We start from the raw sequence: 13,955 nt of genomic DNA on the forward strand, positions 1-13,955 counted from the left end.
TTAATTAAAAAGTGCACCCATTTAGGGAAAGTGGGAGACAATTCTGGCTTGTTTTTTGCCTCCCCTGGTAAGGTCATATATAGCTGCAAGCCCATTAACCAATATTAACATACAGTAACAACGAAAGCAGCAAAGCTCCCAATTCAAGGACAATGCTTTCCATAAATAACAAACGTCTTCTGACACAGGACAAATTTTAAAGGACATTTAACTATCTTTCAAATAAACAGACCCTGAAATAACCAAGTATGACACATTGACAGCTGCTCACTACTTTACTAACGTCATAAACACAGAGTATAAGAAGCTGAGGAACTGAAACTCTCTAATAATCCATACATCTTTTACTTATTAAAAAACCCAGCCTGCTAAAGTGTTTAAACTCAACAGCCATTTACATTCTTTTTGTTGAGGGCAGCAGTAACCCTTACAGCCACAAAAGCTCCAACATATTTCCTTTCCTTGAACAAGTATTACGTTGAAATGTGGGGAATGTCTGCTGGCCATATGTCAAAGATACCCATAACTAATCTGTGATGAAAGACAGAATGTTGTTTATTATTACATGAAATTAAAAGATATTGTACCTGCTGTTTCTATGGCATGAAATGTCAAAAACACATACACTGAGGTCTGAAAAAATATTTAAGACATTTTCAACATCCTAGTTAATAATATAAAATCAAGCATGTAAACCAAGGCTCCAATTGGAGACAAACAGCCAGATTTAGTTACACCGTGACAAGACCCATTGGAATTAGCAGAGTTTGAGCTAGCTGTTTTGAGTCTCCTTTGGAAGAGGACATAAATATGTATTTATTTATTTACAGCACTTTTTCCTCGCCTTTCTCCCCCGAGGGGACTCTAGGTGGCTTACAATAAATAGGCAAAAATTCAATGCCTAAATACTATTGCTATGACTACTACTACTACTAATAATAATAATAATACATTCCATTGATTTCAGAAAGACAAATAAATAAATAAAAAACCATTCCCTAATAGCTAAAGTCAACATACCTATTAATTACAAATCAAATATGGAGATTCAACAAATGAACTGATTTCCCCCCATTCTATAATTTAAAATGGACATAATCACAATTGGGAAAATGAGTGTGAGCTTATTATGCTTAGGACTAACATGCCGACTGTTAACCTATATTGAGCTAAATTCATTCAATGTCACACCACCTGCCATTTTTATACCAAGGCAACTGCCATTAAGTAGAGAAGAAAGGTAAAATACAGAGTGCAAAATAGTATGATACAAAATACAAAATAGTATGACCATGACTCAGATATATTATTAAACTGTTGTAAGGGACTAATGGAAGAGGCAGTAGCCCCTAATATGTAGTTTAAAGTCCTAGCACAGCTCAGTGAACATGTCAGCCCAGTGTGCATTCGCTGTGAAAAAGGCAAAATCTATACTGGGACCATTGGGGGGGGGGGGAGAGAAACACCTGCCAATATCATAATGTGTTTATATAAATCCATGGATGACCAAACCTGAAATAAAGCATAGAGCCCAAAGCACATCAAAAAAAGATAATTTACAGCTAGATAAGAAGCAGAGAAGACCAACATAAAACAAGGCACTAGCAACCCTTTAATTGAAGATACCAACAGCTGGGGGTCTTCAGCTAAAATAGAAATGTGAGAAGAGAAAATATAGAAATGCATAAAGTCATGTAATACAGAGTGGAGAAAAGATATTAACTAAGGCTTCTCTCCCATTAGACTGGAGCTCAAGGTCATCCAATGAAGCTCAAAAGAAAGGCACTTCAGCATAGAGTTTATTGTCAGGAATTTGCTAACACAAAATATAAATGTGCTTGTAAAGCTGATTAGATGAAATCATGCACTACAAGGCTACCAAGAAGAGACAGAATGGGGTAGTGGCCTGAACACTGGGCTACAACCACGGAGACTAGGATTTGAATCTCGGCTCAATCATGGAAACCCATTTGGGCATGTTTCTCTCTCTCAGCCTCAAGAAGCAAATGCCTCTGAACAAATCTTGCCAATAAACTCCCACAATAGCTTGGGTCACAAGTATAGAAAAAACTTTAAGGCATATAACAACAACAAAAGGATATAGCTATCAATGGCCACCCATCTTGGTGGCTCAACAGGATCAGCCCTCACCATTTTGCCACAGGCCACATTCTGCCAGAACCAACCAGGAACAGAAGACACCTCATTCAAGGTTCTCTACATGTCGTAGTTCCACATCAACATGAAGTGCACATTCCTGATGTGTCTGGCTTAAGTCTGTAAATTCAGGTCCTTTTGTTGTTACAGTTCACTTTGCTTTATTTATATGCGGTTTCTCCCAGAAGCAAGACTGAATTAATAATAATAATAACAACAACAACAACAACAACAATACATTGTATTTATTACCCGCCTCTCCTGATGGCTCGAGGCAGGGAACAATAAATTAAGAAATGAACATAAAAATACAATAAATTACACAGATAAACACACACACACACACACATGAAAAATAAGCATTTGAAGTAGAGGCTGGCTCTCATCTCCAGTCATGAAAGTAGATAGAAGTAGAAATCACATCCACCATTGTGACTTTAAGCTGTGTATATCTGTCCCATCCTATCCTACACACACTTGCACTACTGCATCACATGCAGTAATTTAGCCTGGTAGTTCAGCTACAAGACAGCCATTAGAAAACTTGTTCCAGTTTCTTCTGCTCTGAATTAAGCTACAAAAAAGGTTTGGTCTAACGAAGCATTTTTCAAACTTTTGAACCTTTATCGCCAATATGCTACCTTTTGTCATCCCTACCAGGACCAATCCTGAATTACTGTTCAGTGACCAGTACAGCCACCATTTATTTGATTCACAGGCCAACTATTTGCCCCAAAAGGGCCTCATGGAGACTCAGTGTAAACCTGAGGTTTCAAGACCTTAATTTCAAAAACCATCTGAGGCTTAAAACATGTACCCCCAAGGGAAGGGAAAGGGAGTGCCGTCCATGCTAGGAATAATAGTACAGCCAGGAACACTGTCATCAGTAAGCCAGAGTACATTATAACCGCAAAAACATGACACAATCTATGAAATGGAAAATATAATAATAATAATAATAATAATAATAATAAGAAGAAGAAGAAGAAGAAGAAGAAGTTGTTGTTTATTTATATCCCGCCTCCATCTCCCCCGAAGGGGACTCGGGCGGCTTACAGCAAAATCAAAATACAGGCGATGATAAAATATGAAACATCAAAGGACAACAACAAAAACCAATAATAAAATATACACAATAGGTAAAAAAACACAACACAGAATTAAAACATCAAATTAAAAACAATGAGGTTGCAATAGTGGATAAGCAAGGTGCACATTATGAGTAACAAATTCGTAAATAAAGTGCATTAGAATAATTTAAGGTCACATTAGGTAGGGAGGAGTCCTGAATAATATCAAGCAATCAGAAATCAGGGGAAGAGCGACCAGTACAAAAGGTCGAGGAGCATAATAATTGTGATGGAGAAAGGCGATCTTAACCAAAGGCCTGGGTGAAAAGCCAAGTTTTCAGGCTCTTCCGAAATGCCATCAAGGTGGGGGCTTGCCTGATCTCCCCAGGCAGCGAATTCCATAACCGGGGGGCCACTACAAAGAAGGCCCTCTCTCTCGTCCCCACCAACCGCACTTGTGATGCTGGCGGAAGCGAGAGGAGGGCCTCCCCCGATGACCGAAGAGACCGTACAGGTTCATAGAGGGAGAGACAATTCTGAATGTAGATGGGCCCCAAACCATTCCGAGCTTTATAGGTAATCACCAGCACTTTGAATTGGGTCCGGAAAATGAATGGCAGCCAGTGGAGCTCCTTAAATAGGAGGGTTGACCGCTCCCTGTATTGTATCTCCAGAATTACAAATACATTGACAATTTTTATGTATACATAATGAGCAATGTAGCATTTAATATGCAAATACCTTAAGAACTCTTTTTGTATTCTAGTATTATGTAATAGTCTGTGGCAAAATGATGTGAGTGTTGGACGAGGACATAGGAAGACCAGGGTTCAAATCACTGCTCAGATAAGAAAATGCACTATGTGACACTGGGCAAGTCACACTGTTTCAATCTCAAAGGAAGGCAAAGATCAATCTCGTCTGAACAAATCTTGCTAAGAAACTCCATGGCATGTTTGTCTTATAGTTGCCATAACTTGCAAATGACTCAAAGGCACAAAACAATAACATGATGCACACGCACTGCTCCAATTACAATTTCTTAAATGTACTGTCCAATGTTAAGCTGCTCAAATCATTGTTCTTGTATTTGGCAGTTTTGTGAGACAAGTTTCATCCTAGTTTGAGGTGAGATCTTAGGCCAGGGGTCCCCAAACTAAGGCCTGTGGGCTGGGTGTGGCCCTCCAAGGTAATTTACCAGCACCCCACTCTAAACTTTAGACTTAGGGTCACCCTAAGTCTGAAACAACTTGAAGGCATACAACAACAATCCTAATTAACTTGGCTAACTCATCAGCCAAAAGCAGGCCCACACTACCCATTGAAATACTGGTAAGTTTATGTTGGTTAAAACTGTTCTACATTGTAAATATTGTACTGTTCTTTCATAGTTATTTGTATTACAAATAAGATATGTGCAAGTGTGCATCGAAATTTGTTCATGTTTTGTTCAAACTACAGTCCGGCCTCTAACAGTTTGGGGGACCGTGAATCGGTGCTCTGCTTTAAAAGTTTAAGGACCCCTGTCTTAGGCAAAGGTGCCAAAATGTATTTTACCACAACTGGTGAGAAGAGAACCAGCTACACCAGACATTAGCAAACTTCAGCTCTCCATGTGTTTTGGACTTCACCTCCTAGAAATCCCAGCCAGATTGCCAGCTGTTAGGAATTGTGGGAGTTGAAGTAAAAAACACCTGGAGGGCCGAAGTTTGTCCATACCTGGGCTACACCCTCTCAAGATGACTTGATCTGGCCTAGGAAGCTGCTGTTTAAGCCTTTCACGAACTTTCCAAGCTCTGATTAAAGAAGCAAACATCTCCAGCATGGAAATCAAAAGGTCTCTAAACCATGCTTCTGTGATGAGTCATGGGCCATGTAGTCCCGTTCCTGGCACTGTGGTGCTAGATGAAGAGGAAAACTTGGGTTTTTCACCGTTTCAGTCAGAATTGGAACTTTCCCAGCCAGATTTGGAAACCTTGCACCTGCAAGAGATTTGTCTTCCAGAAGTCTGTCAAACAAGCCCTGAACCTAAATCTCCTACGTTTTCTCGCCATGAGTTTTGTAAACAACAGAGGGGAGTTCAAGCGGCCTCTCGCAGGAGTGCGAGGATAGCTGCTAAGCATTCAGCTGATTAAGTCTGCTTTCCATGGGAAACTTTAAGGAGTCACACATCTGGACTCAGAGAATAGCTTTCGTTTCTGGTTCTCCAGAGAACTGCTCTTTGGCGGGAAAAACGGGACCCTATTTAGGTGTTTTACCCACAAAGGGATCTTGCGGAGTCAATTCGTCAGCTACCGGAGTAGCGTGTGTGGACAGCTACTCCGTTTCCAAGCCTCGTTCCTGTTTCAAGCCTTGTTCCCGATTTCAAGCCTTCGTTTCCAGCCTTGTTTTACTCTCCGGATCTTGCCTTGTTTTCCGGACCACGCCAAGTAATTCCACGGATCCTATTCTTGCTCCTCGTTTCCTTGTTGCCTTGAATCAAGCCTTGTGTTCCAAGAATCAAGTTATTTCCTAGCCTTGCTCAAGTTCATGGACTAAAGGACCTTGTCATCTCCCCTCACTTGCTTGGCAAGTGAGTGTTTCGGTTATTGGATTACAACTTTGGACCTTAATATTTCATATTGGACATTGTTTCTTTGGACTAATTTTGACCTTTCCTGAAAGGTCTACTCCTGGACTAATTCATACGCTTGCTTTTATTAACTTTATATATTTCCTTAATAAAGATATTAGATAGATTCTGGCCTCTGCGTATGGTTATTGGTGCTCTGCTGCCTGGGTCGTGACAGCTTCTGACCTTGAATAAAGCTTATTGCCCTATTTTTGCCTAACTGAAACATTTAGAATAGTATCATTTCATTTACACATGCTCAGTTTGCAATAGGTTCAAAGCAAACAGAAGCAAGCCTTAATTATTGCTTAAAATCCCAATTGTGCATGAAAGTCATTACTGTTTTCGGAATTATTTTGAAGCCAGCTAAATGCTAGAGAGACACTTGAATTAAAAGATGTTTGCTCTAAAGCAGACTTACCAAAAGTCATTCACTTATGGCAAGTGTACTCATTGCCTGGTGACCAGCTAAGAAAGCTCTTGCAAATTTCACAAGCTGGCTCTTGTGGCAAACCGACGGTTTAAGGGATTGTAAATTACTTGCCCGCTGGGTGCAAGGGAGCCCAACACAGTGTGTCAGCAATTTAAGAATATAATTATATTTGAGCAATTTTATATATCTTAAATATGGAAACTTCAATAAAATCTTTGTTTCTTCTTTCCTGAAGAGGTGCCAGCTCTGGCTGCCAGCAGCAAGACGACAACATGGCAAACAGAATTAAAGAACGCAGATCAGTTTGCACTGTAACTGCACTAAGGGATATTTGGCATCTGCAGGCCCGATTCTCTGGAGCCTTGCATGGGTGGGGTTTTGTCTTTCAGTGAGCCAGAAACTGACCTAAAAAGTGCATTTGCAAGCATTCATAACATGGGGCCGCAGGAAAGTTCCTGAGGGAAGTTTGTGCTACTTCCTGAATCAAGAGGGACTTAGATTCTTAAAGTGCTAAGACTGGCAAAGCTGAAGGTGAAACAAAAAGACTCTTAAGTTTCTAAATGCTCATACTGCTTTTTAAAAAGTATGACTTTTTAAGACACCAGTCCAACACAGTCCTAACAATTACCAGACACCAACAGCATCCACATGGCAATTCAAATGCCAAAAAACTTGAGTGCTTTCCCCATTAATTCCTTCATTGCTGCTATCTGTTAAAACGGTCTGTGAGAACAAAAATGAGACCAAACTCACCTAAGTCTTCTAGCATTTTTCTAGTAATCTGTTCTAACAATGTGTCAGCACTGCAGAACTAATGGAAGTTTACACCACTTTAACTGCCATGTCTTAACACTATGGCATCCTGGATATTGTAGTTTTACAAGGTCTTTAGTTTTCTCTGCCAAAGAGCACTGATCCCTCACCAAACTATAACTTTCAGGGTTACATAGCACTGAGCCATGGTAATGAAAGTGGTGTCAAAGTACATCAGTTCTACAGTGTAGATGCATCTTAAGCAACATCCCACACTTATCTTTTATTCCTCTTCAAATCTACAATGTACAGGAAACGAGCCTTTGAATGGTCCAGAGAGCCAGGATTTTATGCAAAAGTATGTCACAAATACTTTTGATAATACTTATAATCATTGTGAGAATCAATTGGCTTGAGTTTTCAACCAGGACTTTGGAAAACTAGGGTTCAAGTCCCTGCTCAGTCTCACAAACCCAAAGGGGTGACCTTGAATGATAAAAGCAGTATATTATCATTATTATCATCATAAAAAAACAACAGAAGCAGCTTATGCTCCCAGCCTAAGAGGAAGGCAAGGGCAAATCTCCTCTGAAGAAACCTTGCCAAGAAAACCCCATGACAGTGTCATTGTAAATCAGAAATGACTTGAAGGCACATGACAGCAAAAATAATCCTAGTTGCTCATAAGGCTGGACGAAGAGCACAGACTTTTTACAGGAGTGTCCAAGTATACCTGGTTTCCACTCTCATACTTATCTTCAGGTTTTTGGAGTGCTTTTTTCAGCTCAACAACCCCTTCAAAACCACTCCTAAAACTTGCTTACTGTGGCATTTTTAAGGATTAAAATTTTCTTTCTCAACTAATTTTAATGTATCAATAAAGGTACGCACAACCTAAAAACAAACAAACTTTGAACTGATAAGCTGTGAGAAGTCTGGATTCCCCATCATAAATACTTAAAAGTATTTGTATTCCCTAATTCCCTTTTTATGACCCCATGCTAGAATCACAAGACTGAACTTCTAAACCTTTACTCTTACCTACATTTTAACATAGAGCTTTACAAACATTTCATGTTGGTGACACACTTTTTAGACAGGCATCATTACACGATATAATAATTCAGTTTTACTAGCAAACTGGAGGTTAAACCAGTCCTTCTAAGACAGGCATGAGCAAACTTCAGCCCTCCAGGTGTTTTGTATTTCAACTCCCACAATTCCTAACAGCTGGTAAGCTGGCTGGGATTTCTTAGAGTTGAAGCCCAGAACACCTGAAGGGCCAAAATATGCCCATGCCTGTTCTAAGAGACACAGACACACACATACATTGTAATAATGAAATGTATGGGGACACAACGTAACTCATGAAAATCTTATATTTACATTTTTTAAAATATATGATTGGTTTGTTTTACATAATCAGATGTTTCTTACGCGACACACCTACATACTAATATGTCATGACACACAGTTTGGAAAGCTCTGCCTTAACAGTAGATTACAAGAAAACCTACCAATAATGTATCACTCAAATTTGCTCACATGATACAATGAAATACTTTCAACATTAGAGCTACAAAGTTTTATCACAGTTCTTAGACCCACATACACTGCTAAGGATGCCAAAAGCAAAAGATTGATATCCTGATTTCGAAGAAATTGTGCCTTTTGATGTTTAATAGTGCATTGCAGGCCAGAATTCATTTAAAAGGTGAATTGCCTTGCTTGCAGAATTAATAAAGGATAAAGGGAGGCCTGAGGAATCTGGAGAAACTAATGCCTGGAAAAATCGTCTTGGAGGCCACATACTTACCTCTGTTGTATCAATATGACAATTCACTGAGACTTGCAACCCCAACCTAACCAGAGGGCTCGGGGTGGGTAACAATATATATGCACTTCTACCCTAGGGTGCATCTACACTGTAGAATTATGCATTTTGACACTACTTTTAACTGCCATGGTCCAATGTTATAGGATAATGTGAGTTGTGTTTAATGAAGTTTTTAGCCTTCTTCACCAGAGTGCTGGTACCTCACCAAACTACAAACTCCCAAGATTCCATATTACTGAGCCAGGTGGTGCAATGGGCTAAACCCTTGTGCCAGCTGGACTGCTGACCTGAAGTTTGGGTTTCTGATCTGAAGGTTGCCGGTTCAAATCCTCAAGACGGGGTGAGCTCCCGTCTGTCAGCTCTAGCTTGCGGGGACATGAGAGAAGCCCCCCAGCGGCATCCCCTGGGCAACGTCTCTGTAGACAGCCAGTTCTCTCACACCAGAAGCAACTTGCCATATGTTCACAAGTTGTTTCTGACACATTAAAAAATAGTACTGAGCCATGGCAGTTAAAAATGGTATCAAAATACATTAATTCTATTGTGTAGAAACCAGCCCGAGCCACCAATAGCCAGTTGGAATAAATCAGTGGTTCCCAACCTTTTTTTGACCAGGGGCCCCTTTGACTAGGGAAACTTGACCAGGGACCACTCTCCAACATTAGTATCAAAAAGGTTATGAATCAGTTTGGTTATTTGGGGTGCTGATTCAGAAAACTGCATTGGATAGACCACATCAGCTCTAGTTTCTGACACAGAATATATGTCATCCAGTAGTTGCCATCTGCTCACCCACAGAAAACTATATTTAATAATAGAGCTGCGGACCTTATTTTAGGTCCTGTGGCCCAATAGTAGGCCATGGCCCACAGGTTGAGAACCATGGAATAAATAATCCAAACATTGCCTCTATATAATGCATGAGGAAGTTCTGGCAAATCTCCAGGGGAAACAATTTGCCAAGTTAAAGCAGATAAGGAAGTTCTTTGACAAGATAACGAACTCATAATAAACAGTCTTGAATGGCAGGACATGGTTACTTCTGTTTAACTACTGGAGAATTGTTGGATTTGGCGGCAGGAACGGCCACAACACGCTCGGCTCCATGTTTTAAGAAAACCATTTGGGATTACATAATTCCCCATAATGAGCACCCTAATTGTCGTAACACCTTCTGCTGCCTTCTCAAGGCATACAGCCACACCTCACATATTGACTGCGAAATTACAGTTATTGCCATCCAGCTGCAGTCATCTTATTACGGGAATTAAATTAGCATGTTCAGTTCAAAAAAGCACATGATTTCTAGATTATGCGGACACATATTACCATAAACCTCACCCTCTTTCAACGGAAGTCCTGTACCAATACCTAAGAGACAACGTGATATAATGGTTACAGAGGTCGACGTGACCTTTGGAGAATCCAAATTTAAGTAACCAATAGGGGTGCATCTACACTCAGGCCTGTAGGGAGGGGGGGGGGGGTTAGGGGTTCAACCTGGTTTACTCATGAATTTTAACTAGTTAACCAAATTCCCATGCTAAATCTATGAGACACAAAACATTAAGAGTCCCTCAAGCACTATCTCAAGCAGATATTGACAGGTTTGTAGCGGGGGTGGGGGGTGCTAGGGGTTCAACCCCCTCCCCCCAAAAAATTTTCTGGCTACGGCCCTATCTACACTATAGAAATAATGCAGTTTGATCTCACTTTAACTATGGCACAATGCTATGGAATCCTGAGAGTTGTAGTTTTACAAGGCATTTAGACTTCTCTGCTGGTGCCTCACCAAACTACAGCTCCCAGGATTCCATAGCATTGAGCCATGGCAGTTAAAGTGGTGTCATGAAACTCACCAGGATAGCCTTTAATCAACCAGTTTCACACTTGGCCTACTTTGCAAAGTTGTTGAGAAGATGAAGAGGGCAGGAAGACAACTAAATGTGACACCATGGGATCATGGGACAACACACATCATAATGCAATAAGAACTGTCAGCCTTCAATATACATGGATTCAGCATCCAAGGCTTCAACTATCTACAGCTTAAATATATATATTTAAATCCCCCAAAAAGTAAACCTTAAAATCACAGAGTTGGAAGAGAAACAAGAGCCATCCAGTTCAGTCCCCTGCCATGCAGAAACACACAATCAAACCACCCCTGGCAGATGGCCATCCAGCCTCTGCTTAAAAACCTCCCAAAAAGGAGGCTCTACCACACTCCAAGGCAGTTCATTCCATGGACTTTGCCCTTTTACATAAGGGATATCATTCTACCATGCTGCTAGTCATAACGGGGATGAGCTTTCTTTCCCAAAGAGTGCTGGAACCTCACCAAACCACCAAACCCATAATTCCATAACATTGTTGAGCCACGGCAGTTAAACTGATGTCAAACTGCATTCATTCTATAGCAAGCAAAGGAGAAAAATGAGAATACCCTGTATGTGAAGGAGTCCTGGGTGTCCCAGCCAAAGGTATGGGAATTTTACACGACCTGTAGACTTCTCTTGGATAGTACAGGGAAGGGTTAACATCTCTGTCATGTTTGCTTTGCTGTCTGTGCCCCTGCTCTGAAGATTTCCCATAACTTTCTGTCCCTGTGATTATTGGATTTTGAAAAATGTGGCTTGTTGTGGAAACAAGGATTGGTGAGAAAGCTTCAGTGGAGACACCTTTCTGTCATGATAACTCTTCCAGGAGTGAATTTCCCTTCCGAGGGGAAGACTTCTCTCACTTCCTATTGTCTCACCCCCATTCTTAACTGTGATTCATTTGTAAATTGGATGTTTGTAACTTAGCAATTGCCTGTATACATACACACACACATATCCATGTGCAAAGGACTAATAGAGGCAAATCCCATCTGGGCCAAGAAAGGGTCAAGGGGGGAAAATGTCTGGGTTGTTGTGAGTTTTCCAGGCTGTATGGCCATGTTCCAGAAGCATTCTCTCCTGACGTTTCACCCACATCTATAGCCTGCATCCTCGGGTTGTGAGGTATACTGGAAACTAGACAAGAGAGGTTTATATATCTGTGGAAGGTCCAGGGTGGGAGAAAGAACAACCATTCTAACAACCACTATGTCAGACTACACAGAGAAGCCATTGAAATCCACAAGTATGTGGACAATTCCAACAGAAAGGAGGAAACTATGAAGATGAACAAAATCTGGCTACCAGTATTTAAAAACTCTAAAATCAAGTCAGTAAATAAAGAACAACACTATGAAAACAGTGGGATTCCAGGACCAGCTAATACCTCCCAACGAAGGATTCATCCAGGCAGGAATTAGCCAGGCTTTGCGCAGCATGGCCATTAAATGCTAATCAAGGTGATTAATTACAACATTCACACTTGCCTCCAACAGATAAGAATTCTTTCTCCCACCCTGGACCTTCCACAGTTATATAAACTTCACTAGCCTAGTTTCCAACAACCTCTGAGGATTTTTTTTTCCGTGTCAGGAGCAACTTGAGTTGCTTCTGGAGTGAGAGAATTGGCCGTCTGCAAGGACGTTGCCCAGGGGACGCCCGGATGTTTTGATGTTTTTACCATCCTTGTGGGAGGCTTCTCTCATGTCCCCGCATGGAGCTGATAGAGGGAGCTCATCCGCACTCTCCCCGGGTGGGCTTCGTACCTGGCAACCTTTCAGGTCAGCAACCCAACCTTCAAGTCACGAGGCTTTAGTCCACTACGCCACCTCTGAGGATGCCTGCCATAGATGTGGACGAAACGTCAGGAGAGAATGCTTCTGGGACATGGCCATACAGCCCGGAAAACTCACAGCAACGCATTTACATTTTTTTAAAGTTGACATCTTCTTAAGAAAGGGCTTTTTCATATGTGAGGGAAGAACATGAAATGTACTCTATATACCAGGCCTGGGCAAACTTGGGTCCTCCAGGTGTTTTGGACATCAACTCCCACAATTCCTAACAGCCTACCGGCTGTTAGGAATTGTGGGAGTTGAAGTCCAAAACACCTGGAGGGCCGAAGTTTGCCCAGGCCTGGTATATACACACATAGGAAAAGGGGATCTTGGCCAACGTGTGAAGAAGTCCTGGGTGCGAATCCATTCTAGCAAAGAAATGTCATATATACACATATATAAATAGATTTTTAGTATGTACAGGATGTATACATAGGAAATACTGATCACGCCCCACGTGCGAAGGAGCCCTTGGAGCAAATGCTGCTCATCCAGAGGCAACCGCCCACCAAACGCGCTCCTTCTTTCCTTCCTTTCTTACCAGGGGAGTAGAGCTCGGCCAGTTCCCGGGCTCCTGCGTGCTGGGAGCCCCACCGGGGAGCGGCGCCCTCGGCTGCTTCCTGGGCGGCTGACGCAGCCTCGGAGCTCTCGCTGCCCGCTCCTCCGGCCATGTCCCCGGCGCGGCCTCGCGGCTGCCTCTCCTCGCCCTCCTCCTCCGCGTCCTCCTCCTCTTCCTCCTCGGCGCCTCCTCGGCCGCGCTGCTCGCGGGGCTGGGCCTGTCCCTGGCCCAGGAGGATCTCGGGCCCCGCCGCTCGGGCTTCGGGGGCGCCGCGGGGCTCCAACAGCGGCAGCGGCGGGAGTAACATCGCGGGCCACTCGCGGCTCCGGCGGCGTCCGGCCCAAAGGAGCGTCAGGCGGGAGAGACCACGCCCACCCGGGGGAGGAGCTCGCCAATCGCCGGGCGCCCCGCCTCGGCCAATGGCGAGCGAGAGAGCAGAGAGCGTCGGGGACGCGCTTCCAAGCCCCGCCCACCTCTTGGGCGCGGCCGCGGGCTTCCTTCCTTTCTTCTTTCTGTACTGTAGAATCAATGCAGGCAACCAGATCTAAAGGCCTGCTGAACCTGATTCCATAGCATTGGGACAGTCAATTAAAGGAGCTCATCATATTATCGCAGGCCTGGGCAAACCTCGGCCCTCCAGGTGTTTTGGACTTCAACTCTCACAATTCCGGCTGTTAGGAATTGTGGGAGTTGAAGTCCAAAACACTGTAGAATCAATGCAGGCAACCAGATCTAAAGGCCTGCTGAAACTGCAACTGCTATGATTCCATAGCATTGGGGCAAGCAGTTAAAGGACCTCATCACACTACAGCAGGCC

The 13,955-nt window shown here is 42.5% G+C and overlaps 1 protein-coding gene across 2 annotated transcripts in view; it reads right to left on the minus strand.

Moving 5' to 3' along the window:
• LOC100566872 (ubiquitin-conjugating enzyme E2 variant 1) overlaps nt 1-13,597 on the minus strand; it is an 82,753-nt gene extending 69,156 nt beyond the window's left edge. Inside the window, exon 1 of one of the 2 annotated variants that reach the window (XM_062978934.1) lies at nt 13,121-13,597. In XM_062978934.1, the coding sequence (XP_062835004.1) occupies nt 13,121-13,445 (325 nt within the window). In that variant the 5' untranslated portion in view covers nt 13,446-13,597. The remainder of the gene's footprint in view (nt 1-13,120) is intronic. The other variant, XM_008110133.3, reaches the window with a different exon arrangement.
• Nucleotides 13,598-13,955: the final 358 nt, after the last annotated feature.

Source organism: Anolis carolinensis, chromosome 4, assembly GCF_035594765.1.
Source record: "Anolis carolinensis isolate JA03-04 chromosome 4, rAnoCar3.1.pri, whole genome shotgun sequence".
NCBI classification, from domain to species: domain Eukaryota; kingdom Metazoa; phylum Chordata; class Lepidosauria; order Squamata; family Dactyloidae; genus Anolis; species Anolis carolinensis.